At 34.9% G+C, this 27,695-nt stretch overlaps 2 protein-coding genes across 2 annotated transcripts; both read right to left on the bottom strand.

Annotated features, from left to right (window-relative positions):
- Positions 1-266: 266 nt before the first annotated feature.
- LOC107928336 (protein PHOTOPERIOD-INDEPENDENT EARLY FLOWERING 1) lies at positions 267-18,967 on the bottom strand. The gene is made up of 21 exons (XM_016859523.2): positions 18,831-18,967; positions 16,885-16,987; positions 12,863-12,943; positions 12,570-12,677; positions 12,326-12,406; positions 12,148-12,236; positions 11,943-12,076; positions 11,791-11,831; positions 10,897-11,032; positions 10,190-10,264; positions 10,020-10,093; positions 9,805-9,936; positions 9,593-9,640; positions 8,330-8,398; positions 8,118-8,180; positions 4,941-8,028; positions 4,576-4,637; positions 4,417-4,484; positions 3,091-3,844; positions 1,465-1,988; positions 267-1,165 (listed from the first exon to the last, which is right to left on the bottom strand). Exons 2-21 carry the CDS (start codon positions 16,942-16,944, stop codon positions 721-723), a joined length of 6,132 nt encoding a protein of 2,043 aa, XP_016715012.2. The 5' UTR covers positions 16,945-16,987; positions 18,831-18,967; the 3' UTR covers positions 267-720.
- An 872-nt stretch (positions 18,968-19,839) lies between these two features.
- Positions 19,840-26,530, bottom strand: LOC107928337 (peptide chain release factor PrfB1, chloroplastic). The gene is made up of 7 exons (XM_016859524.2): positions 26,115-26,530; positions 25,504-25,575; positions 23,656-23,876; positions 22,841-23,044; positions 21,293-21,508; positions 20,538-20,724; positions 19,840-20,403 (listed from the first exon to the last, which is right to left on the bottom strand). Exons 1-7 carry the CDS (start codon positions 26,290-26,292, stop codon positions 20,078-20,080), a joined length of 1,404 nt encoding a protein of 467 aa, XP_016715013.2. The 5' UTR covers positions 26,293-26,530; the 3' UTR covers positions 19,840-20,077.
- Positions 26,531-27,695: the final 1,165 nt, after the last annotated feature.

Here is a 27,695-nt window from a genome sequence, read left to right as displayed (position 1 = left end):
TTTGAACCCAACCAATAAGCCACAATGTTCATACAATGAACTCTTATTTTGTTCAACTATTGCCCTTGATAAAAATTAAATAAAATATAAAAGAGAGTAATCTTAAATTTAGAACTCGTCATAAAAATTATGAATGTATTAAGATATAATTCCATAACAACTGAGAATTTTTACATCTTGGTATACATGCATAACCAATTTTGAGATAATTTACATTTTAGGCAATCTTCTCCCAAATATGGAATCATCAATGAACATTCTAGTTCTAAAAAAAATTTAAAAGCTATTTAATTGAAAAGCATCAAAAGCTAGAAAAGAGTGGCAACTGCATATGAGAGACTTGCAAGAACCTATTTTTAGCTTCTTCTTTTTTACCACCAGTTTTGACTAGGAGAGGAAATGTTCCAAAATCTAAAATTACATGTCATCATCAACCAAAAGCCTAGATAAAGACATAAATTAGCACAAATTTCCCTCTCAAGATTAATTACAAAATTAAATTAAATGCTATATATATTATATTAAATATGCCTACCCTATCCTAGCCTAGCCTCTCGCTCCTCCAATTGCACCCAAAACTGGTGAGTCAAATTCAAAATGTGTAACCCCGAGCAGACATCACAGCAAAAATGGTGGGAGGATCTAGGTTTTTTGCTCAAACAATCATCTTTTTTCTCCATCCATCATAATAATAGCTTCAACCAAGAATCTCAAGCAGTTTTATCCAATTTCAGTATAGTCTGGGAGCATTGAACAATCGTCGAGTCCCGAAATAAAGCCAGGGGTATAATTGTGCGGGACTATATCAAGGCTCTCTACTTCCGATGGAAAGGCTTCATCCATGCTTGAACAGAAATTGCTGCCAACACCATTGGTCCAACTGCCGTCATTAGTGACCAATGTTGGGTCACATATTAAGTTGGGGTCTTTTGATGCAATTGTTGATACTGTTTGAAATACTTGCACGGCATGTAAGTTAGGTACATCACTATGCTCCGTTGAGGCCTTCTTCAGTTTTGATTTAGGTCTGGCTGTGTCTGATGCAGGCAGTTTGTGCTTCCCCAAGGACTGCAATTTCGACCCTGACCGTGTTTTGGAATCATTAGCTGGGAAGGCAGCTGAAGCCCAATGCTGACCACCTTCGACACCAGCCATAGCTGCAGCCCTGAGAAAAGAATACGACTCTGCTTGGTTAGCAATCAACGAACAAAAAACTGTACACAAAAATGCAAAACAATATATAATTCTACAGATCAGCAACCTATCAATTAATGGAACCTAGCATGCCCTACAAAACAATGACTTGAAACTAATGTCATTGTCATCTCATTTTGATATGAACTGACAATCTGAAATAGTACGCAAGAGATTCACAAGGACAAATGCTTCTTTCAGACTAAATAACTCCTAGCCAATGATTCACTACCATGGTACTTAATTTGTAAATAAGGCAAGCAGCTATACCTGAAACGGTTCTCGGCCAAAACACTAGAAGCTTTGAGATGGTCTTCTCCAGCAATCTTGTTTATAGATGTAGCAGGATTGGGGCCATATACTGATAAATTCATTACCCGTGGGAATGGAATCATAGAGTCATCATTCTCCCTCTGGATTTCTAGTGTTATCTCTAAACTTTCTTCAATCACCTGAGAATCTTCTTTGTCAGAGAGGAAACCTGCTTCACTCCATTGTCTATTGCTCGCATCATGCAATGCAGCTGATAACAACTTGCTACACTCCCGCAAGTTTGTGAATTTCATCCTCTGTGCTGCTTCCTGTGCAGAACGCTGAGGTGTGTGGCCAAGAAAAGGACTGAGAAACCTTCCCCCTAAACGAACACCATTCCGAGCAGATGAAACATTTTGTCGATGTTCAGGATGATGCGTCACCCTCCACACAGATGAAAGTAAGAAAGTGAAGTGCTTCTGAAGAAGCAACTCATGATCTGGCTGTGTAGCGGCAAAGTTTAACAGCATTCGAATGTTATCCTGCCATGATATATGATGGGTCAGGCTTCTTGCTTCATGACTATCATACACCAATTAATTCGGAAAACGTACTTAACATTTAATGACACATTAAGTCACCATCACAATAAGCACATAAAACATAACAGAAAACTCGTTTATAAAACATCAGCCCTGAGACACCAGTAAATAGGGGACAAAGGGGGGAATGAACTGGGGGAAAATGGGTTGGGGGAAGTGTGGGGAAAAGAATTTGCTTTACAAAAGAACCTGGGTGGTGAGAACCACATTAAATACTCTCTAAGTACTGCCCCTCCTTCCCTCCTTTTTCCCAAAATGAATAAATAACAAAGCCTACAAGTTCATAGATAACTATAGGCTAAATTAATTTATATTTTACCCTACAAAATCTAATACTACAAGCGCACATCAGGGAACCATGAAAACTAATGATGCAAAATTGTTTCAGATACTCATATAGGGCCGAGAAACTTAACTGCAATTAGATAGGGGACTTCTTTGGGGAAAAAAATGTACAAAAGAACCAGTACTGCTTAAATAAAGGACTATCAACAATGAAAATGTGACAACAAATGGTAGAAAACAGGAAAGGCTTGCCCATACAACCCAAAAAAAAAAAAAAAAAACCCAATCGAGGGAACAATGCTGGCAGAAACCAAATGTAAAAGTTCAACAATCTATTTAGAATCTAGAACCTTCCAAAATATGCATCAAAAGAGCTTAAATAGGCTCAAAAGAGACAGAAACAAATCAACTTCAAAAGTTTTCTCATAGTTTATTGGAGCTGGCCATTATTCAGCACACCAGGCTTTACCTCAAATTTGAATAAAACTAGTAAAGACAGTAAGTAAAAGCTTTTGTTGTTTTGGCCAATCCCAAGTAATCTACTAGATGAACATCAAGCTGACTAAAAAAGTTCTAAGCTATTTGTCAGTTACTGCAGTCTAGTGCCTATTGTTGCCACTGAGTGGGCACAAACGAAACCTTAAATCAGGTGATCATTAAAATTTTACAAGTCAGAACAATGCTCGCATCAAATGTTTCCCTATTTCTTGCTTTTGTCCTCTTTTCACCAACCAAACACACACACACAAACACATACCTCTGTTACTTTAAGAAGAGCCTTCCCAGAGCCTGCATAGCTGATCTTTTCATTACCCAAACTGTCCGGTGCAGCAAAAACATGTCTTTGAATTAGTTCCCTGAACCTCTCACAACAATGAACTGGATGGCGGTATCTACCCCTGTAAAAGCCACCAGCAGTCATGCTGTAGAGTGTGTCACTAACCAAACTCCAATTTGGGCCATATTCATGCACAACTGCACATAAAATAGCATCCTCCTGTGCCAACCAAGAATCAGGAGATGGAACACAGTCCTTAGACCAGATATTACCCTTCTTTAATTTCTCAGGTTTTATCATTAAGACTCGTTTCATGGGCATGGATGTAATGGAAAATTTGCCTCCAGTTTTGCTCCTACTAGCAGGTTTCTGCTCAAGCTCAACAGAAAGGCTCTCACATGGTTTTACCTCCACACATTCACCAGGATGTAGCTCAGAAGGCTTCTTAAGTTTTTTGGGCTTCTTTGAGCTCTTCGCTTCTTCACTATCATGCACTATCTCAATCTTCTTACGCTTTTTCTGCATATTTGAAGAGGGTGGTGTAATATCAGAATAAGAGAGCTCTTCTGGCGAGTCGACATCGTCATCTATGAATATAGGTTCTGCTTTTGTGCCCTGTTTTGCAGGTTTCACTTCAGAATTTAAAGATCCCTTCTTCAGAGATTTAAACTTTGCTTTCTTCGGCTTCTTCTTCTTCTTAGATTTTGCCTTAGGTTCACTAGTCATTTCATTCCTGTAGACAGCAGGTTAAAATTGAAATTTTGATCCAAAAGTAGTACATATAAGGTTTTAATTCCTTCCATTAGAAGTTCTACTTCTCAAATTTCAGAAACATGAATCACTAATTTGTGGGTACTTTTCTCATATTACCTTGTTATCTATAAAGAATGTCATGATTCATCTGCAAGTCCTAGTTAGAGTATAAATTTAGAAAGTTGCAGGCTGTTTTGGCTAATTAAAAATCCAAATACAAGTTGTAAACTAAAATTTTCACATTTTAAATAGAGTATCATCTTTAGGCACAGAAATCATGCGCTAGATTCTATCAAGTCCTAAAGGTGCTGATAAGATTCCTATATGATAAACATATCATCCACTACAAAGTAGAACTGTCAAATTTACCAGATAAAATTAAGCAACTACCACTACAATTCGAGTTATATGTGTATAGTGAAATAATGCAATTGCAGATGAATCTTATACTAAATGTATCAAATAACCATCTTAATGAATCATGCAGGAATAAAAAGGAAATAGGAGTGCTAGCTCAAAAGTTTTGGGTTTAAGAGTCAAGAGACATCTTACATTGCGTCAAAATTTGCTTCGTCTGCCTCTTCCTTCTCCTTGGCTTCATGTTCTAGTTCTTCCATTAACTACAAGGTATAAATTTAGGAAACATAAAATAGCTACCTCAAATAAATCATGACAAATAGTTTAAACGGCTATATATAAAAATTTAATTACCTGATGTTGAGCCAAAGCAACTTGCTGCCGATAAGCTTCTGTGGCAAAATCAGCATCCCATTCTGAAAAGGGTTGACAGTAAGGCATCAGCTTCAAGATAGACCCAACTAAGGTCATAAATTTAGTTACTTTCCACAATTTCGAATACTTTTGATGTACAAAGTGGAACTGTATGACCATGAAGGTATGCAGATCATATGAGCCAAATAATTTGTTTCATGCTGAGGATGAATAGAAAAGGAAACAATGTAATTCGCCCTATTTTCCAACTGGTCTTAAAAATTAGAAAACTTCAAAAGTTTAATAAGACAACATACCATGCAAAAGAAAAAAGAAGTTGACAAACAGAACGAAAAGACACTTACTCTCATACACTAGAGGTTCCTCATCATCATCAATCTCAGCTTCCATTTCCTCCTTGTACTTCTCAATTTGATCAAGTTCCCATTCTGCCTCTTCGAACCCAATTTCAGGTTCCGTTTCTCCTTTGTCTATAATGGGATCCCATACTTCCAGAAAACGGATTGCATATCGATCAATTGGTCTCAACTGATTCTCAAGCAATGGGATAGCTTGTCCTTCTGCTGCAGCAGCAGCAGCCATCTTCTTCACGTCAGCCAGCATATCAACATCATCTTCTTTGCTAGCAAGAATAAGAGCTTTGTCTTCAATAGAACCACTGCCATTCAATATTAGCCCGTCATCTTTATTTGAAGTGATCATACATCCAGCCTGATCAGTTGACTCATCAGCCTTCATGTCATCCTCATTTGCAAACTCATCATCTTCCACCTTGCTCATGGCTTCCTCTGTAAACTCCTGATTGTCAACAGCCTCTTCCTGTTCAACTTTCTTCAATGCCATGTAATCTGCTTCATCTTCAGCATACTTCAAAGCAGCTTCTACATCAGCATTAGATACAGAGTCCTTGATGCCACTGTTGAGATTTTTCTCTTTCTGACTCTTAACAGAAAGAGTCCTATGACCCGAAAACAATTCCATGGGATCAAGCTTCTTAAAAAATTCAGTATTGTACCCTCCACTCTGTATAACTAGGTCATCAAGGGCACGCTTCTGATTTGCTTTCTTCAAAATATTTTCTTCAATGGTGCTTTCACTGATTAGACGATAGATATGCACTTCACGTGTCTGTCCTATTCGATGGCAGCGATCTTGAGCTTGCTGATCCATGGCAGGATTCCAATCACTATCATAAAATATAACTGTATCAGCCCCAACAAGGTTAATACCAACTCCTCCACTACGGGTTGATAAGATGAAAAGAAAAATTTTAGGATTAGTGTTGAATCGTTGCATTAATGTTTGCCTCTCCTCAGGTTGAGTGGACCCATCCAGCCGCATGTAAGTATATCCATATATATTTATGAAAGCCTCCAATATGTCAAGCATCTTGGTCATTTGGGTAAATATTAATGCCCGATGACCTTCAGACTTCAATCTTCGTAGCAAAATCTCAAGCTCTTGTAGCTTACCACAGTCGAACTGTATCAATCGCTTATCTGGAAAATATACCTGCCTACGGACAATTGCAGGCCTAATTGGTGTTAGAAGGGCAAACAAGTTTTCAGCACATTTTTCTACAAATGTTGGATGCAGGAACACAGAAGTTCCTGTTTTGCTGCACCAACAAACAGGAGCTGGGGCCCGTGCTGCTGGGATTGCAAACATGAAGGACTCAACCAGATGAATCATTGTCTGGAAGCGTTCAACTGGAGAAAGAACAATCTCAGCAAGCTTAGAGGAGTACAAGTAGGATCGGTTGTCAACCTTTTTACGGTGAATATCAAATGCAGGGTGCTTCACAGATACCAGTTCACATAATGTTGTCGAGTAAACTGGTTTTTTCCGGCATCTCAAAGAATTCCACCAAGCAATTGCTGCTGCTCGTTCTTTTGCTTCTCTTAGCCTCTCTTCTCTTAAAGCCTTTCTAATCTCTTCAAATATATTTGTCCCGTGCAAGTTCCCCTTATGTCTAGACAAGGGCCTAATTTCCTCAAGATTATCCTGGTCAACACGTTCTTCTATTAAACTTTTCGGAGTAACCAGAGCTTCTACTTCATCACTCTCCCAAGACGTCATGCTAAAATCGATATCAGTAAATAAAATTCCCAAACCCTTAAGATCTACAGTTGAAAATGGACCAGGTGAAACAATTGAACATACAGAACTACTCAACTGGATATTAATACCACCCATATCAAAAGAACTCACAATTGGTCGTCCCTCAAATAAGTCGGGATGATTACAGACTTTTCGCAGTTGCATGATAACACTGATCATCCCAAAAAAATTGGCACTAGCAAGAGTGGCTTGTGTCTCAGAGCTGGCAATGAAGTCTTCATACAAGTTACGCTGCCGTCTTGAGAGCCTACAATATATGACATGCTCATGTTTCATTGGAAGCTGCTTTTCGACATCCCTTTTTAATCGGCGCAGTATAAAAGGGCGGAGGACATTATGCAAACGATCAACAACCTCTTTGTTAACTCTTTCTTGTCCTTCTATCATGCCCGATATAGGATTACAAAACCAATCTTTGAATTCTTGATGAGACTGAAAAATGTGGGGCATTAGAAAATGCATTAGTGACCACAGTTCCATGAGATCATTCTGCAGAGGTGTACCGGTCAACAAGATACGCCGTTTTGAATTGAAGTTCAAAAGAGTTTGCCATCTTTGGGATTTCCAATTTTTAATAAGATGAGCTTCATCCAAGATCAAGTATTTCCATTTCTTTCGTTTGAAGACCTTGGAATCCTGTATAACCAGTCTGTAAGTAGTTATGCATACATGAAATGAGTTTGGTTTCAACCAGCCTTGCCTCTTCAATTTGCGCTCTTTGGCACTTCCAAAGTATGTCAGGATTTTGAAGGCAGGACACCATCTAAGAAACTCAGTTTCCCAGTTAAGCATGACACTTGTAGGAACCACAATGAGATGAGGACCCCATATTCCCTTTTCACAAGCTAGATGTGCAAGAAGAGCAATTGTCATGATTGTCTTTCCAAGCCCCATTTCATCAGCTAGTATTCCATTTAACCTTTTCTCATACATAGTAACAAGCCAGTCCAAGCCAATATGCTGATATTCGCGAAGGGGGTGTTTGAGAAGAAAAGGGAACTTTGTACGAACATTAGTAGTTAAGAATGTATTGCCAGTTGGTTGTGCTGATCTCGCAGCAGCAGCAGCATCAGCAATTCTATTCTCACTTTCCATTCCATTTTCTGACTTTCTATCAGGGCTTGCTGCTTCCTTTTCTGCGGGAGGATGTTCAACTCCCTCGGGAGCACTGGATTCAAGATTTTCATCCTTAGAAACACCCTCCTCCTTAGCTTCAACATTTTGATGCATTGTGGAAGAATCCAAGATGTCCTCTGAAAAAGCTGAGGCATAGTCCGATTCATCTCCAGACGTATCATCAGCACTGAAGTCCTATTTAATAAGAGTGGAGAATAAAGAAAAAAATTAGATACAGGAAATGCAATGCTCCAGCGAAACAGAGAAACAATTCTTTAACCTACCTTTTTATACCTTCGAAGCAATTCTTCCACAGGAATTTCACTCTCCTTTTGCAGTAAGGCAATCTGCATAAGAGCTGCAATGTTTAACAGCATAGAAATAGGACAAGAAACTTCTACAGCCAAAGTGAGGATGCAAACAACTGAAGAAATTTTAACCATAAACTCAGGAAATTGATACATATAAATATATGCCATATTGAGTATCCCATTACCTCATCTATGGAATTGCTAGAATCTGCTTTTGCTAGTTCCTCCTCCTCCAACAGTGTTGTCTCATCATCCTAGCCATTGGAAATTAAAAAATAAAAAGGAAAGAAGGCATGTGAATCAAAGTCTCATCAAACAATAATAAATGGTCAAATTTTTATCTTAACCGATTCTGGCCAAAGGGACAATGACATACACCAATAATTTTCCTGACCCAAAAAAGCTGCCCGAACTTTTCACTTTTGTTTGAGAGAGAAAAAAAAAAGGAAGGAAGCCATATAGACACATACATATATCATATTTAACAAAAAAAAAAACATATACTAAATCAATGAATTAAAACAAGGTAACTTATTCTATCCATTCCGACTTTAACTAATGAAATCAGAGTAGATACCATAATTTTAGAAATGTAACCCCTCACAATATAAAATGTGAGTAACCCGTACGGAAGTGTGGGGAAAGAGAGTAGCAATATAAATTTCAACACAGAAGAAAGCTTCATAACACTAAATATGGGGAAAATATACCGATATGCTTTGCTACCTTGCAGAACAGCCTATAATTTCTGATTTCTTCAGAAATAAAAGGTTTGAAAGGTCAACAATAAATTATATGAAAGAAGGATGAACAGTACTAAAGACTTGCTGTGCCTTGCCGCTATTGTATAATATGGTGGCTTATCTAGAAAAAATGCATAGCAATCTTAAACCAAGCAAAAGAGACCCATGGGTACCATTAAAACAGTTAAAGCACTCATTTGTTAAAAACAGATATATCCTTTTCTCTTCTCCCAACCAAACCTGCCTAACCCCTCCGACATACAGACAAAGACAACGCAAACAGTTCACAAATATCAGATACAATCTAGGCAATTTTTTTTTGGTTAAGATATCTTGAATGAAAGTTATTCATTTCTAAAAGCTGTATATGTTCAACCAATGGAATAAATACAATAACATATCATTGCAAAAGCAAAAGAAAGCTTCATAAAACATGAAGGAAGAAAACTGCAATTAGAATGCATACTTGAAAGTGAAAATCTCTTTCTTTTCAGGGTCACTCTAGCAAGCCGTAGTTTCTTTTTAAACCAAATGAACAATCTAACTACAAGGTTAGCATGCAAGAGGCTACTGATAATCTATTCTCATATGCATTCTCATGTAGGCATTCAAAAACTGCAATTATCCAGTAGAAAAATCTATCTTCCTTGGCATCAGAACATGAAAAAAAATCCATAACCAGGAAAAAGAAAACAAGTACGATACCATATGATGTACTGTCTCTTCTCCAGTAAGGGTAAAATCACCATCCTCCTGCAGATGTTGAAACAAAACCAAAAGATTAGCATTTGACATAAAAATTTATATTAACACTTAACAGTTGCATAAAACCAAAAGGTTAGTGGAAGGGGGAGAAGAGAGGGGGGGGGGACAAAGAACCAACTTAATGAGAAAGCCACTTTCTAATGCTGTCCAACCTGCTCGTCACTGAAATCATATGAAACATCTTTCGGTAGCTCCCCAGAGCTTTGTGACAGATTTCTGGGGGAGGATGCCTCAATATCTGATGAGTAGTTTTCTGACTTGGACAAGCCACCATTGCTTTCTTTCTAAAATCAGAAAATAAACATTATTTTGAGTCGTGAACTTCCTTTGCAATTCACAACAACAACCACAAACACATACAACTTACAGAACGACGAACAAGCAAGTTGGTTGTCTCAACTTTACTGGAAGGAGTGGAAGGAGAAATAAGGCTTCCATTGCCTGTGAAGATTAAAATTATAATTATAATTTCAGAAATTCAAGCAGATCAATTGATACATACAGCACAAGTAACAACATTTATAAACAAAGTCTCGCCTTTACTACTATCATCTTGCCCTGATGTACACTCATGTCTGTCCTCCCTATTATCCGGACTACCTTCTCCATCAGCTGTGAAAACTTACATTGATCAACATACTACATTGTAACCAAAAAACAAAAAATAACCAACAATACAAGTGTGAAAAGAAGGGCACAATGAATGGCAGCACACACATCATACACTTCATGTGTATATCATCATAACCAAAAAAAGAATAAACAACTAACAATGCAGCCACTAATCTATATCATAACGTGGAGAAGTTCTAGGGTGAGCATTCTAAAATAAGCTTCCATAAGCTCCAACTACACAAAACATTACCTAATTACAAAAATTATTACTACTTCTGTAATGTTTTGTATATTTATGTAATTACAAAAACTATTACAACTTCGGTAATGTTATGTGTATTTGTGTAATTACAGAAAATATTATTCAGTTGCACAAAACATTACCCAATTACACAAATTATGACAAATATTGTACTATTTTGTGTAACTCCTGTTACACAGAACATTACGCAAACTATTACAAGTTTTGTAATGTTTTGTGTAACATTAAAGCTGATGGGAAGCTCATATGAAGGAGCCTTTTTCAGAATTTTCCCCATAACATGGCATATCACAAAAAAATTACCCCCCCCCCGGTTTGCTACAAAGCGAACATAGGAAAAGAATAATGTATAAAGTTAACATGTAACCTGTTTCCCCAGCATATCGCTTAAGGAGCTCCTCAAGTGGAAGATCTATTTCACTGTGCAAAGCTGCCAATTCTTCTTGTCTTTCTTCAGCAGTTATAAGAGCCTCATCATCCTCCAGTGTTTGCTCATCATCTTCCTAAAACAAGATCATGATGAAAAAATAGTCAGATACTCTAAGCTTGATGATTTACAAAAATAAAAAATTACCTTCAAGAATTTCAATAGAAATTTTATGCTTACAGAGCTAAAGATTAAGTCATTCCATTTTAGTCCAAAGACCCATAACCTTTTCCTTTTTTACTTTCCCTTGTCACTATTTCTCTAAAGGAAATAGAAAATTAGTAAAAACATAAACTCCATCATGTCCCTTACATCACTCAGTGTTCCATAAAGTTCTTAATCCTTTTTTAATACTTTCCGAGTGACACAATATTAACAGGGTACATCATAAAGTGCATTGTTATAGCCAATAAAATAAAAAAGGAGAAAAGCATACATCCAAACTAAATTAAAACACATAGAGAAAAAAAAGATAAAAAGAAAAAGGAATTTTTTAACTAAAAGAAAATTTTCTTTTTTATAAGAATTTCATAGAAGTTTTCTGTTTACATGCCCACTACCAAGAAACTTCCACAAGTCCAACAGACTTATAATTTTCTTTTTCCTTTTTCATTATTTTCTAAAAGAAAATATATAATTAGTAAAAGAATACTTCAGCATCCCATTGCAATAGTAAACATTTCTCATTGGTTAAATATGACATAGTATAACAGGATCAACATAAACATGCCCTTTGCACAAAATTTTAAAAAAGAAAAAACGACAAAAATAAAGAACAGAAACGCATACATATCATAAAAAAGAAGATGAGATTCTAAATTAAAAAATACTTACTGATTCTTGATCAGAGTGTATGCTAAAATCTTCATCAGCATCTGCAATCATAACAGGAGAGGTTCCATGAGGCAGGCAATTAAATTACTTAGATTGATATGGCATTGATAAGGCAATAGCAAGTAAAGGTAAAACTATGAGATTCTGATTACCAGCATTCAAGTCCAAGGGTTCATCAATCTCATTCATATCTGCTTTACCAGGCGAGTTCATTTGATTTTGAGCAGGATGTTGTTGCACAGGTTTGTATGGGTCCACTAAATTTTCTGCCAACATTGTTGAGTACCTAAAGTCCAAACCAATTATAAGTTCACTTTTCCTTAATGAAGGTAATGAAATTTAGGGTAAGAAAGCGACCTCTCAGTTTGCCCTAAAAGAAATTCAAGTTGTTTATCAAGTGTCTTTTTCTTTTTCTCATCAAGCTCCATCTGATGCTTGTAAAGCACCTAGAATCACAAATTTAAATGGAAAAATAAGATTCTTGATGCTAAGAAACTGGAAAGCATTCAGATTAGACCAACTGATTATAACTTGCCAGTTTCTCTATTTTCATCCAGAATTTCTTCACGTCCTTCGAAATATTAAGTGCAACTTTCCGCAACCGCTGTTCCTCCTCCTGATCACAATGGCATACTAGATTTAACAAATTAACAGGGTAAACTGATGCCAACTCAATCATATCGTTACCTTTGATACATTTTCTACTACAAACAAAACTCCATCCTCAAAAAATGATATGTTAAAGAACAACTTTTCAGTTTAGGAAGAGAAAAAGAAACCTTCAACTTCTTTTCTCCCCTGGTGGCCTGATCCAACATGCCCTTGCTGGCTCTTAAGGCAACCTTCTTTGCCTGAGCCAATTTCCATTTCCTCTCTGACTCAAAGTCCTGTTAAAATCCAATTTAGTTAGCAAGAGACGACAGCATGGTAACTTTTCTTATTCTGCTGTAAGGACAAGCATCCAGGCAAATAACATAGAGACATCCAGATATGGAGTACAAATGTCAAAATAACATTTTAGATTTATGGATTGAAAAATGAAAACATTCAGAGGCATAAGTTAGAAAATTACCTTCGACAACCAAACCATTTCCTCTAAAACATGATCCCAGTGAGTTTTAGGACGTTGAGGCTCTTTATGCGCTTCAAGAGCCTAAAATCATGTCAACCAAAAAAATAATCAATACTAGAACACACACTAGCTACACAATCTCTTACCGTAAAATCTAAGCAGCCTGAAGTTAAATCTGGAGGTTTCTTGACAGGCAATACAAGATCAGGACAGTCACTCAGTATCCTTAATCAACTAATTCCATGCATGCCAATATGCATAATTTATGAGAGAGGTCATCTTTAGCAGAGCAAGGACTCCTACATGCAACAAACATTCAATATATGCATATCACCAAAATACCAACAGTGGTTCCTTCAAAAGTAAGAAGATACTGCATTATACAGTTTAAAGTAAAAGGAATGACTTGTTAAAAGGATCATCATGTCTACTCCAGGCATAGCAATCACCAGTTCAAAACAACAATTTGCTCCAAAAGGAAAGGATGAAGAGGCATAGGGTGAGTTTGGATGGGCGGTGCATTTAGCTGCGTTTAGTGTAAAAATAGCGGTGGCGGTGAGATTAGATACTGTAGCAATACTGTAGCGTGAGACAAAAAGTAAGTTAAATACACCGCACCGCAGTCAATCACCCATCCAAACGAAGCCATAATAGCCAACCAAACAATCATCTTAAGTGAAAAAAAAATAGAGCATAACCTTCAAAGGACAGTTTTGAGGACACAAAATGAGGTGGTTAAAAAAACTAGTTTTCGGATCAAAGTACTGAACTGGTTCAGGTTATTGTAGGTTTAACTAAATTTCATTGCTTAAACATAAGCTTCTTCTTCTGTCTTGAACCTCTAACAACAGAAGGCACTGAAAAGTTATGTAAAAAGACTAAAAATCAGTATTGCCTTATGACCTTCAATGCAAGTACCATGATAGCCAAACATTAACTACCACTACTGTTTTCCAACAGGTTTAATTATTGTAAAGGTAAAATTTAAGATTTAGGTGGGCCCATTTCCATTATGACACATTATATAAATGTCTGAATTTTGTGTATAAAGTGTGCATGCGGGTGGAACCCTAAGGACACAACCAATTCATCTCTTAGTTCTAATCTCAACATGGTATAAAGCCATCAATGAGAAAACTCAAGTAGCCGTTAAATAAATAAGTAGAAGTCACCATTGCAGGAGCCTGCAGCAGCTCCATTCATTCTTCTATTGCATCCAATTTTTCATCCGACATGGTTACTTGATATTTATTCATAAGTTGTTCCCCACTTCTATAGTACTCCAATTATCACCAATGAAAAATAAAACAGTCGAAATTATTCACAGGGGTCTAGTGCAACAAAAACCCGGTTTCTTGACCAAGGTTATAGTTATAATTGAACTAGAGATGCATTAACTATCATTTAAACTAACTGTGCAACCTAGGAACATATTGATGCTAAATCATCAAGCATACCTTAGTAGTCTTCTGATATCATTCTTAGATCTACTTTTTGAACTATCATTTATGTGCGAAGGTTTGAAGTCATGCATGCCAAATTTACACTTGTGATGCTGCTCGTATTATGACAATATTGGTGATTTTCTTTAGCATTGACATGATAATGAAGATAGAATGCTTGGTAAACTGCAACTTTCCCATTGCTGAATTTAATGTGCTTATGCCTTTAAATATGGTTTTGACAAAGCAGCAAGAGCAACGACAGCTATTCACTACAATTTTTCTGACGCTATTAATTTGGTGCTTGAACCTGTTCGTATACCCATTTTGGATCTCTTGTTCATATAGTAAATACAGTTCATGCAGCTCAACAATCCACTCAACCCCATAGCATTGGTTGCGCAAGCAGATAATGTTGTCGCGTGTCTTGCTCAGCCTTCCTCTTCCTTATGTCCATAGGTAATTGACATTAATGCCAAAAAACATATGATGAGTGATCCTTACTTGTTTTCTGCCTTAACTCGAAAATTTTACCAATTATTACTTTTATGGATGGCTCAACAAGCATTGGATCTATTAACCATTTCCTTTCACTATCCATATCTTTTGTATTATGTCTTCTTAATTCTGCATCTACTTTTGTTACTTTCCAAGATCTAAGGAGTGGGAAGATGATTGATTCAGGGCAGGTCATGTTTCTTTACTAACTAGAGTCCTTTTATGTTAGTTCATTCAAACATACAAGATCCTAGTCTGTTGCTCCAAAATTAGGTTTCAAATATCTTGTAACATTCATGAAAGTTTTTTTCAAACGACATGGCTTTATTTAACATGAGGTAGATTCAAGTTGTTCTCTATTTTTGCCTCCTTTTGTGCTGAAGTACAAACTCAATTAGATATACCTATTAGCATTTTATGAATGCATCAATGCTCTTGAATATAACATCATTTTCAATATTATATGTTTCAACAAAGTATGCTAGACTAATTTCTTGTTCTCACATATGGGATAATTGGTAAAAAAAAAGGCATTTAATTGAGTTTGGTTTGACATTATTCCTACACATGCAAGTTCCTATTCTTTATTGGGATGGTTTAGTCCTTCATATTATCTAATCAATCGTATGCCATCTTCGGTTCTCAATCATCAAATCCTTTTTTTTTTCCCTTTTTGTTTCCTAAAGAGACTATTTATTCATCACCTTTGAAGGGTTTTGTCCTTAACCTACCCCCAAGTCTCAACTTCTCGCCTTATTCTCTTAAATGCGCTTTTTTTACATTACTCTCATCTTCAAAAGGATATTGTCCTTAACCTACCCCCAAGTCAGTTTCTTGATTCATTCACCATATCAAAGTCATTGGAATTCAATTATAGTATGTATTCTCCGATCCATTAAGGAGCTATAGGTAAAGGTTTGTTGTGTCAAGATCATGAGCACTATCCAGTAATTTGTTATACAAAGGTTGACTGGGCAAGCTCTCCTTCTAATAAACATTTTACTACAAGGTATTGTGAGCTTATCAGACATAATTTGGATTCATGGAAGAATCCAAAGCAAATTGTTGTAGCAAGATCAAGTGCAAACGTTGAGTATTAAAGTCATGGCCTTAACTACACGTAAATTGTTATGGAAAATATATTTACTTAAAGAACTGTGTATTTCACACCTGCAACTATGAAATGTGACAATCAAATTGCTCTAACATTGAATCTAACCTAATTTTCCATTAGGAGTCACTTTCTAAGGAAATCATCATAATTTGTTGGTTCTCACGCTCAGTTAGAAGACATGTTTACAAAGTCTCATTAGGACCCTAGGGTTAATTAAATTTGAAGTGTATAATAGAGTTAGTATAAACATTTGCTCTAAAGTACATACTTGTAACTTTGTGCAAAATGCATCTATATAAGTATTTGTAGACCGATTCACTATTTCTCTTAGCTCTAATCTTAAACATCTTGAAAAGAAAAATGCCATCATTCATCCTACCATAGTTTGATGATTGAAATCCAAATTATAAACAAAAGAGTTGAACACCTAACAATAATATTGTTAAATATTGCTTTTTTATCTCTTCAGCTTTCCTTAAACAATAAGAAAAAGCATTTCCATCACGAATGAATGGATCTTTTCACTTTTAATTAAGCAAAATAACAAGAAAATGTAAATATTATTTAATTTATCAAGACTTGCAGTTATTAGATTTTTTTTCATAGATTCCATTAGATAACTACAAGAAGGTGCTAAAAAATACACATCTAATTAGTTAACAATTATCAATGCTTTGATGCAATATTTCCTCAATTATAAATACAATTTTATCCTTTTGATATAGCTAATGTAAAAAAATAGCGAAAATATAATTGCTTCTAGCCAAGTGCAATTTAGAAACTAATACAACAAAAAGTTCATGCAATCAAGCACATAATATAAATTTTGACCCCCACAAAGATTTCACCTCTAAACTTCTTTAGAGCTAAGCATAAGCATGGATGTGAACAACGCATGATGATAAGAGCAACAAGACTAACAATATATGAGACAAGAAAAGAGTTGCAAGAGACCAAAGCACTAGTACCTTCTGGCGCCTAGCTTTTGTCTCATGCTCAAGCTTAGGCCTCAGTCCTTTAGAAGCCATTATGTTGCTGCACTACCTATATCATATTTTGCACAGGGAAGAGCTGTGGGGGGGGAGCCAAAGAAAAATATATGAATTAGTTAAGTACCAGAAAAAAACAAAGAATTTCAATAAAAAGCATAGACAATAAAATAAATCAAACCAGATTTAGCAAAGGTTCATATAATTCAAAATGATTTATTATTCACAACAAAGAATTTAACTATATTGATAAAAATGATCATGACCTCAATCAGAATCAAAACAGAAGATTCTCAACCAACAAGATCATAGCAAATTAAAATGTTATTTATAGGCAGACAATAAGCAATCAATTTTTACTTCCTCTGCACCATACTACATCTAAAACCACATGATTTAGTGTTACTATATTGATAAAAATGACCTGACCTCAATCAGAATCAAAACAGAAGATTCTCAACCAACAAGAACATAGAAAATTTAAATGTTATTTACTGGAAGACAATAAGCAACCAAGTTTTACTTCCTCTGCACCATACTACATCCAAAACCGCATGATTTAATGTTCAAATTTTGAATCAACTTTCTGATTAGCTATAGTTCATCTGAAATCAAAGTATAAGATAGCATAATGAAAACTATCACCTTAATTTGTGGTCAAATAATATATTTCCTTCCATTCTTAGTTTGAAGAGAAAGGACTGATAGCCAAATTCTCATGACATAGGAAAGTAGAAAGCAGCCTCATGCAAGACAGCCAATAGTCCTTGGAACTCCTAAGGTAGGAGTCCCAACCAAGCTACATCTACCTAATAAGTAATTAATTCTCAATCAAGCTGAAGGAAAGAAAAGGCGCACATGCCCCAACACCCAGGACTTACACAAGGGGAGTGGAGCAACAAACCAACAAAACAAAGACGAGTAGAAGAAATCTGGTTTAAACTCATCAAATAATTAATGGAAAGAAAAACCATAATTGATATCAGTGGAAAAGATTCTTCAACTATAATTAAAATGGAACAAAAAAGAATACAAAGCATTTAGGGATTCATTAGGTGACCAAATAAATACCAGATACGACTATTTTATTCAAATTTGCACTATCCACGCAGCAAAATTCAAATCTAGCAACACTAACTCCAACTAACATGTATCAAAAGACCTTTGCATGAAAATACTAAAAAATTAAAAGGAATTAAAAACCATCGTTTAGACAGAACTGAAGTTACATGCAATTCATCCATCTTGAAAGTAACCTACTCTACAAACTAGTTCATCGTTCCAGTAAAACTCATTTTTGCTTAACTCTACACCAAAAATTCAAAGTAAAAACAAAAATAGCTAATTAGAAGCAACTGACCTAAACATCCAACCAGTTATTACTAAAAACAAAATTCAAAACAATACATCATAATGAATTCTCACAAGAACCCTGATATGCCAAACGAAACTAACTTCATTCCTTACCCTTCCCTAAGGAAATTAATCAATAACAAGGACCCCAAACAATAACTACATACAAATTCCAGATAAACCGAGGAACACAATTAACGCAAAATTTACCTACCCTTAAGCTTTAAACCAAGGAAGAAAAAAATACCCACCACTCTCTTTCTTTCAGAGGTAGGTTAAAGCAAACCCAAACTAAATAAACAAATAAATGAGAAACCAGCTCAACCCACGAATTCAAGGAGCCGTTCTAAATCGGTTTCGAAAAATAAAGGAAGAAGCAAACCACGAAAAACCTAGGGTGGGTTTTAGTTCCTAGACAGAAATAAGCTAAAACAAGACAGACCCATTGCCATTTTTAAGCCATAAAGGTGCTGTGAGATTCGCTATTGTTTTTTAATCAAAGAAGACACGATAGAAAAGAACACGCGAATAGAATATGATAAAATATAAGAAGATAGAGAAAGACCACCGACCCCAGCTTGGAGAGCAGGTTACAGTGGCTACGGCAGCGAGTTGTGGTGGCGGTGATGGCCGAGATATGGAGAGAGAAATAGATCCGGGAGAGATCTTTTTACTTCTTTAGTAGGGTTATAATGTATAAATCTGAAAGTTTTTTGGTTTTGTATTTTGCAATGTGTGACTGTTACCATAGTTATTTCTTGCCCCTAACCAGTAGTGACCTTCCACCTGTCCCGAACTTTACTAGCCCAATAGTTATTTCTTTTTAACTTGATTTTACAATTTTCTAATACGACCCCTGGACTTTTTATTTTTTAACCATTCTAATCCAAAACGAAGCAACAAATTTCCTTGTTTTTTGTTTCCAAATCCAAACCAACATATTTCAGGGGTAAATTTCTAGAAAATACTTATAATTATACATAAATAATTTAGAACCCCGTATAGTTTCAAAACTTCCCATTCAACTCCTTATCCATATTATTTTCAGAGGGTGTAATCAAGCCAAGCTAAATCCAAATACCGGCAAGTTTGAGCTCGAGCTCAACTCGAAATTCAAAACTCGATACTCAGCTGAAGCTCAATCAAACATCTATCTTTAAGTTTGTGATATAAACTTTAACTTGATTAAGCTCGTTTATCAATTTTTGTATTTGAACTCGATTAATCTAGTAAGTATTCAAGCTCAAGCTTTAACTTGATAATTAAGTTTAAAGTTAATAATATATGAGGGCAATAATTAATTTAATAATATACTTTTAAAAATATATATATTAGAATTGAAAAATTCGATAAAATCTACCACCCATTCAAGCCGAGTATTACTAAGGTCGAATTAAGCTCAATTGATAACTCAATAATTACCGCATTGAGTTCCAATTTTTTCAAGTCAAACTCAAGTAACTTGAAAATACATCCTACATCCTAGTTTCAAAATCTTTTTATTTATCACCATTATGTCAAAAAGAAAAAAAAGCAAGCCTTCGATAAGTTTTTTATAATTTTATTGTATAAAATGACTAATAAATTAAATATTTAGCATATTCATATATCCAACAAATTAAATAAGATTCATATGGTACTATTTGAATGGTTAGCAGATAAATGGACTCGGATAACAAATAAAATAAGTCGTTCCGAATATTTAAAAAATTACAAATATCCGAGCCGCTGTTATTCTTAAATAACTCAAAGAATTTGAGCCTACATACACAAAAAGGGTATCATATATAAGTTAATCATGAATCACTAAACTCTTTAATTAGGCCCCTGTTGTAGTTGCAGTCGCAGTTGCAGTTGCAGATACATTGATACTGTGTTTATATTTAAGGTAAGCTTTGATGAAGGCATCCAATTCACCATCCATCACCGATACAATATCCGAAGTCTCGAACCCAGTTCGAACATCTTTCACTAGTTTGTAAGGATGGAATACATAGTTTCGTATCTGCTGCCCCCACTCGGCCTTCACTGCATCTCCCCTTATTTGCTTGATTTCAGATGCACGTTGCTCCTCGGCTATCACTAATAACTTGGCTTTTAATCTGCTAAGAGCCTTGATCTTGTTTGCTAGCTGCGACCTCTCTTCTGCAATATGCGTAACATTTGTTTCAATGATAAATGCTGCTTTTCAAATAAACTGCTTTTGACGGTAAAAAATCATAACGATCCTGATAAATCTTTGAACAAACTGAAACTAGAAGAGCAATGAGGTGAAAAACCTGTGCAACGAACGGTAACACCAGTCGGGATGTGAGTAATCCGAACGGCGGTTTCAACTTTGTTCACATTCTGACCTCCTTTCCCTCCTGCCCTTGAAAATGAAATTTCAAGGTCTTCCTCAGGTAATTCAACGTCTACCGACTCTTCGGGGAGAAGAGGCATTACTTCAACACCAGAAAAGCTTGTCTGTATATAATCCAACGTAAGAAAATAAACGGAGGCAAGGGTTCGATGTGAATGATAAAAGATTCAACAACAACCTGATTTCTAAACCAAAGGTCTCTACGAGGTTATCGGAAGACAAAGATTTTTTTCTCAAAGGAAAAAGAAAAGAGAGGGTTCTGTTTGGCAAGAGGATACCAGTCAAACTGGTATGAAATAGCATAGCTTTTCTTGAAAGAATTCACGGAAAGCGTATTGAACTTCCATCAACCGAGGGAAAAAAAAAACTTCCATCACATATGGAACAAGTCTTTCAGGCAAAGTATCAAAACAACCATCTCATGGCAGCTATTACCGTGTACATGATCTTCCTAGTGCAACAAATCCACTCACAGTATGGATGCTTAGAAGCAAAATGCAAACAAGTAAAAGATGCAGGAAAATTAACCACTTATTATAGAAATTTCGAAGCAATAACGAATGTTGGTCATTGAGATCATCTAATTATTGGATAAGAATGGTTAAAAACAATTACCACAAAAGAAGAGGATGAGTCTTTTCTAAACAATCAACAAAGCATAACAGAAGTTACCTGACGAAGACCTTTAGCATTGAAAGGAGACTGTCGTACTATACGATGAGTTCCTTTCTCTCCAGATAGATAGCCATAAGCAAATCTGCCTTCAACTTCAATTGTGGCCGATTTAATCCCAGCTTCCTCTCCCAATGACTTTTCAACAACCCTTGTCTTATATTTCTGTTTCTCTCCCCATCTCGTGTACATCCTGAGAAGCATGTCAGCCCAGTCCTGTTGGAAAGGATCAATATTTTTACTCAACAAAAGTAAACAGAGATAAAGCTTAGTGGTACATCAGGCCCCATGATAAAAAATTAACTTCGGGGATCCACAATTAAGTCCTCATACTCGCTGATTGTCGTGAATCTGAATATGGATGAATATAAACCCTCTGAATTTGAATTAAAAGAATTTAAGTTGAATATTAGCAGCAGTTTCATGTTGTGGGATGTGTCTATGGTTGATGCTTTGATTTAGAAGAACTAGATTAAACCCCAATATCTGAAACATTTGTACTGTTTATACCAGCTGTAGGGCCCATAATAGAAGTCTTTTTATATAGTAAAATGCTTATAGCTGAAATGCTGATAAATCCCACACCATTTTAGGATAGGTTTCTTGGCTTGGCACCTTATCAAGATAGGGCCAGTTCACCCTGTGCAAATCAGTCTCTAAACAGGTGTCTAAAATGGTCCTAGAGGCAATGTAAATTGTTCCCTTGTTCCTTGTTCCTTGTTCATGTCTGTTATTCACTGTTTTTCATTTTTTCTAAGTTAAATTCTGTTATTAATCCCTGTACTTAGTAAAAGTTGTGGATTTAATCCCTATATTGTTATTTGGTCATTTTAATCCCTGTACTTTCCAAATCTTAAAATTTCAGTCCTCACTAAACAAAAATTGTTAAATTCATTCAATAAAGTTCTACTGTTTCCAAAATCTGATATGCCTAACATATTATCATATGTGTAATGTTATGTCAACTTATTACTCTCTAAAATTCCAGTTAATGGATTATTGACTGTCATTTGCATTAAGACTGAAATTTCAAATTTTGAAAAGTATAGGGAGTTAGAATGATCCAATTGGGGAAAATGGACTAAATCTACAACGGTACACATAGTACAGGACTAGTAATTAAATTTAACCAAATGGATTTAACTGCTACTATTTGGGCCAAGAGTAAAATTTCAAATTTTGAAACATACAAGGACTAAAATTTACCAATCCGAAAAGTACAGAGACTAAATCCACAACTTTTGCAAACTACAGGGACTAATAGCAGAATTTAACTCTAAAAGTGTTAAGTAGTGTTATCCTCCATCTCTTTGTTTCAGATTTATTTTGTCCTTACACTTAAGCAGGGATTATATATGGAAGTTACCATAAATTAATTTTCATCTTTTTTACTGATTATATATGGTATAATTTTCAAATTTGATAGAACTAAAAGAGGCTAACGATACACCCCCCCGACATTTAACAAAATTTGAATGGAGAACATCATTGTTTTATTGGACAAGAAAATAGTAACATAAATCATTCATGCCGTATCAAATATATTACCTGTGCATCGGTGCCTCCAGCACCAGCAGCTATAGAGATGACTGCACCTTCTTTGTCATATGGACCAGAAAGAAGTTGAGTCAACTCGAATCTGTCCAATGCCTTATTTAGATCTTTAATCACATTGACAGCCTCTTCTAGAAGTGCAGCATCTATGGAGTCCATCTCCTCTGTTAGATTAACTATAGTTTCAGCATCTTCAACCTGCATCCAATGTATGATATGAAGTACACTATATAAACAAAACATATTAAGGAAGTAGTACTTTCCCAAGTTCCAGTATAGCACATTTTCATCAAAATCTTAATTAGGATAAGTATCAGCTATAAATTTTAGGCATGATGACTTATTTGGTTCTTCAACTTTACCAAAAAAAAAGTCATTTTAGCCCTCCATTTAATTTTTTGCCAGTTAACATCTGTTAACTTTGCTAATGTGGCATACACGTGATTTAAAAAATAAAAAAATAGAAATTAAAAATTATTAAAATTATTAAAATTATTAAAAAGGTATAAAAATATTTTTCCAATTTTTTTTAAAATTAATTAATTGCTAATGTGGATTACACGTGAACCACCAGCAAAGTTATCAGAAGTTAATTTTTCCATCCATTTTTGGGTAATTTCACAAACAATACAAGTTCAAAAGTTAAAAGAGGCGAAAATTTAAATGGAGGGCTAAAAATTGACTTTTTTGTAAAGTTGGAGAGCCAAATAGGTCCTTATGCCTAAATTTTAACAACTACATGCCTATACAAGTCAAAATGTAAAAGGGAAAATTCATTCTGTCAAATGGTCTTAACAAGAAATTCATACCTTCGTTTTAAATTCATTGAGTAAATTTATTTTGTCTTTGACATCAGTCAGTGCCAAAAGAGTTTCTTGAGCTTTGGCACGATCATCCCAAAATGAGCTATCAGCTGTTTTTGATTCCAGAACCACGAGTTCCTTTTCTAATTGCTGCATACCAGCAGATGTTCTAATTTCATTAACGCGTTCTGAGGCCATTTCAACATCTTTCCTTAGAGCATAAAAATCTGTCAAAATTATTGTGATAATTCAGTGATGCTATCAGCAATATTTATAATGTGCAAATCCAACTTGCATCACATCCAAAGGTAAAAGCAGGACCTTCAGTAGGGGGTCATAAAAGGCTAATCAACACTCTCGATTGTATCAGGAAAAAATTTTTATCAGTTTGAAATTTTCTTCAAACTTTCATCATTACTTTTATACATTTTAACGATAACATCAACAATCTCTTTATCAAAATAAAATGGCACGGATCATCTTAAAGATACCGGATGAGACTGCAGTTGAAAAGGAAGTAGCATAAGAAAAAGCAAGTTGAAAGCCAAGTTGAAGAAAGAGAGCATGAAGTTTTAGTCCTGAAAGGACAAATATTGCACATTAAATCCTAATCCAGCAAAAATTGCTTGAGCTTATTAGAAAAATCCAACTGTTTTTATCTCTTCATTAAGGGCGAGTGATAGGAAATAAAAATTCAACAAGGAAGGAGCCAAAGATCATATAAAATAGTGACCTTAAATAGTTATACCAAAACTAACATTTTCTTTTCCAGAGGGCCGTATGCTAATCAGCTTGTAGAGGGTAAGAGCACCATGGAGGTCCCTGTAGATATTGTATTTTGCCCCTCTACTAAAAAAGGACAAAATAGTCTTTGTATATTAGATCAAATAGCAAACTAGTCCTATTAAAAATTCCATCCATTGCTATTGTTGAAAACTGGTCCATGACCGTCAGCATGAGGTACACGTGGCACACCACGTGGCACCATTTGGTTATTTTGTTAGCCATGCCAGGGACTAATTTACTCATTTTTTTTAGTAGAGAGGGTAAAATGCACTCCAACGCTAGTACAAGGGCCTCAATGGTACTTTTACCGCTTGTAGAGCCATTTGAAAAATGGCAAACTCTAAATCCTTAGCTGACAAGCAAGCATATGGCTCCTTATTAAGTCACATATTCAGGAGCAAGATATAAGAGGAAGGTTTAATTCCTTTATTAGTATTTGCAAACCAGAGATTCTACAATTTCCATTAGAATGGCTATCTTTGAAACTTCATCTACATTGAAAACTGCAGCTTTTGCAGTGGTTACAATGACCAGTGGCGGAGCCGGGGGGGCTGGCAGAGGCCCCGGCCCCCCCTAAAATAGAAAATTTTCCATTTAGGCCCTTTTATAATTTATAAAATTTTAAATTAGTAATGGTAAAATTGTACTTTGGCCCCAAAAATGATAAAAATGTGATTTAATCCTTTAAAAATTATAAAGACATATACTATTAAAATGATGAAATTGCATACAATTTAATTTTGCCCCCCCCCCAAAAAAAAAAAATTCTGGCTCCGCCACTGACTAATCACTATAAAACCAAAGAAGAACCTCAACATCTTCTCAATCATACATGTTAGATTTACAAATCCTTTATAAGAAACTTAATACATTAAGCATAAAATAAGATTAAATGAGCAAAACTCAAACTGGTTCTCGCTATTTTAAGCAAGAAGATGACCATTGTTTCCTGGGATATAATAAACAGCCATTTGAATAACATTACTGGCCTAGTACAACATCTTATAAAACATCAAAATTTTCAGCCCCAAATATATGAATTGGAATTTAGTAAGCTATACAGCATACCTTGCATTACCCATTCTCTTGTACTGGTTTCTACTCCTTCACTCAATTGGCTGTCCGAAGTTGCATATGTAACTGAGTTAATAATCCATACGTTAAAAACAAAAAACAAACATGTCAGCTAAAATTTCAAACTTTCTAATATGCTAAAAGAAAACATAGTAACCAACAGATGCGGTAGTAGCACATTGCACTCATAAGAAGAGAAATCGGGTCAGGAGGGGCAACAAGAAGCCGAAAGATCAGTCTTTATGTACAGTAAAAACATATACGAAGGATATCTTGGTTATGAAAGAGGGAAAAAATAGAAAACATAGTAATTTTAATATGCTTTCAAAATAAATTAAAAGAACTCAAACACACAGCATGAAGGACATAAAACCCACAAATTTTTTTCTCACCAAAAAATCCAAGAAACATATAGGATAATTCGTTTTCTGTGGCCACCATAAGAAGTTGGAGTCAAGTTACCAGAAGAATTGCAAAAGAATCATTAACACGCAACAACAACGAAATGAAATCCACAATTTTTTCTTAGCAGAAAGTCGAAGAGAACATATTGAAACCTGAACGTCTTTGTAGCCAAAAAGAGTTGGATTAAGAGATTAACTTACCAGAAGAAGTGAAACGGGGAGGAGGGGAAGAGAGAATTGCAGAAAAAGGAAATGAAGTGGTCGTGAAATGAGTCAGTGATAGCAAAAATGGAGCTTTGTTGACGTTCGACAAATGGAATGGATTTGTGGGTTTTTGAATGGTGGGTGAGCTTAAAAGAGGGTTTAAAATGGCTTCCATTTTGGGGTTATGGAGGAAAATAGAATTTAGCGGTGGAATGTCATCACTTGCTTTGTTTCAATGGTGGTATGTTGGAAAATGGATAGAGAAAGAAAGGGAGCAAGAGCAACCCTGTAAGCTCCATAACGGTAAAAGGCCGGTTTCCGGTTGCTTCTAATTAGCTTCTTCTTTTTTTTTGGTGGAGTTAAGCAAAAATAAGTTTTACGGGAATGATGGACTAGCTGTAGGTTGAGTTGTTTGGGTGGATGGGCGGAAAATGCTTTCAGTAAAAATATAATTTCGAAAAATAAATTTTGATAAAAAAATAAAATTGTTTAAAAAATGGCTAAGCCTCACTTAAGGTAATTTGCTCGGGTCAAGATTGAAATTTTAATAAAAAAACTCTGAATTTTTTTTGTTTTCCCATTTTTTGTTACTATTTTATTATTTTATTATTAATTATATTACTATTTTAAAGGTATTTACTTGTTAAATTGTATTTATCTGAGTGTTATTTAAGTATAAAAACTTTTTTAAATTTATTCGTAATTTATTGAAAAATATTTATTTTAATATTTTTAATAGATTTGGTGTATTAAAATTTTTAAATAATTTTATATAAAAATGTAATATTAAAAAAATAATAATGGTCGGACTGGACCTGAATTTTAAGCCTATTTTTTAGATTTTAAGTTAGGCCCAATCTTAGTAATCGGGCCTAAATTTTTATTAGAGATCAATCCGAATCCCGCCCGACCTATAAACAACTTTAATTTTAAGGGTTAATGAATTTTTAATCAAACTTTAAAAAGATAAAAATAAGTATTTTTCAAATTAGAGCAATCAAATAAATTTTTTATCTAATATTTTATTTTTTCATATTTTTATACTATTTTTAAATAAAATAGCATCACTTCACCTATATTTATTATTAAACAAATTTCTTGTATAAATTTAATATATCAATTTGTTTGATTTAAGATTTAATATTCAAATATTTGGTTTAAAATTAAAGTTAAATTGATAACATATATTCAAATTCAACATAAAACAATTATCACTTAATAGTGATGCCTAATGTTTACGGAACTAAAATGATGCGATTGATTGAACTAGAACTAGTGGTTTGACCATTGATCTGATTCTTACAATATTGGTGTTATCAATTGAATTTTAATTTTTAAACTAGAGAAATATAAATATTAAATCTTTAAAAGTAAAATTAAAAAATATTAAATTCTAAAATGGAGAATTTGACCAAATAAAAAAATAGTGAAAGTACTTGACAGGTCCCTCTATTATAGAGACATTATCAAATTAATCCCTCCATTATTAAATGGATTAATTTAGTCATTGAACTATTAAATTTTTCAAAATAAAGCTAAATTTCAATAAAGTTAACCTTCACTATTTGAATAACCTTA

Source organism: Gossypium hirsutum, chromosome A08 (assembly GCF_007990345.1).
Source record: "Gossypium hirsutum isolate 1008001.06 chromosome A08, Gossypium_hirsutum_v2.1, whole genome shotgun sequence".
In the NCBI taxonomy this organism is placed as follows: Eukaryota; Viridiplantae; Streptophyta; class Magnoliopsida; order Malvales; family Malvaceae; genus Gossypium; species Gossypium hirsutum.
The sequence above is the reverse complement of the archived record's forward strand: the minus strand, read 5'-3'. Positions and strand labels throughout refer to the sequence as shown.

What these genes read in the sequence shown, in the direction of transcription:
- LOC107928336 (XM_016859523.2), bottom strand. Translation starts at nt 16,944, where the DNA reads ATGGCTTCTAAAGGACTGAGGCCTAAGCTTGAGCATGAGACAAAAGCT. An exon ending in CTAGCAATTCCATAGATGAG is followed by an intron (nt 8,181 to 8,329) that starts GTAATGGGATAC and finishes GCTCTTATGCAG; the next exon opens with ATTGCCTTACTGCAAAAGGA. An exon ending in TGCTTCGAAGGTATAAAAAG is followed by an intron (nt 8,029 to 8,117) that starts GTAGGTTAAAGA and finishes CTTATTAAATAG; the next exon opens with GACTTCAGTGCTGATGATAC.
- LOC107928337 (XM_016859524.2), bottom strand. Translation starts at nt 26,292, where the DNA reads ATGGAAGCCATTTTAAACCCTCTTTTAAGCTCACCCACCATTCAAAAA. An exon ending in TCCCCGTTTCACTTCTTCTG is followed by an intron (nt 25,576 to 26,114) that starts GTAAGTTAATCT and finishes TTATTAACTCAG; the next exon opens with TTACATATGCAACTTCGGAC. An exon ending in CTGGAGGCACCGATGCACAG is followed by an intron (nt 21,509 to 22,840) that starts GTAATATATTTG and finishes CCTTTCCAACAG; the next exon opens with GACTGGGCTGACATGCTTCT.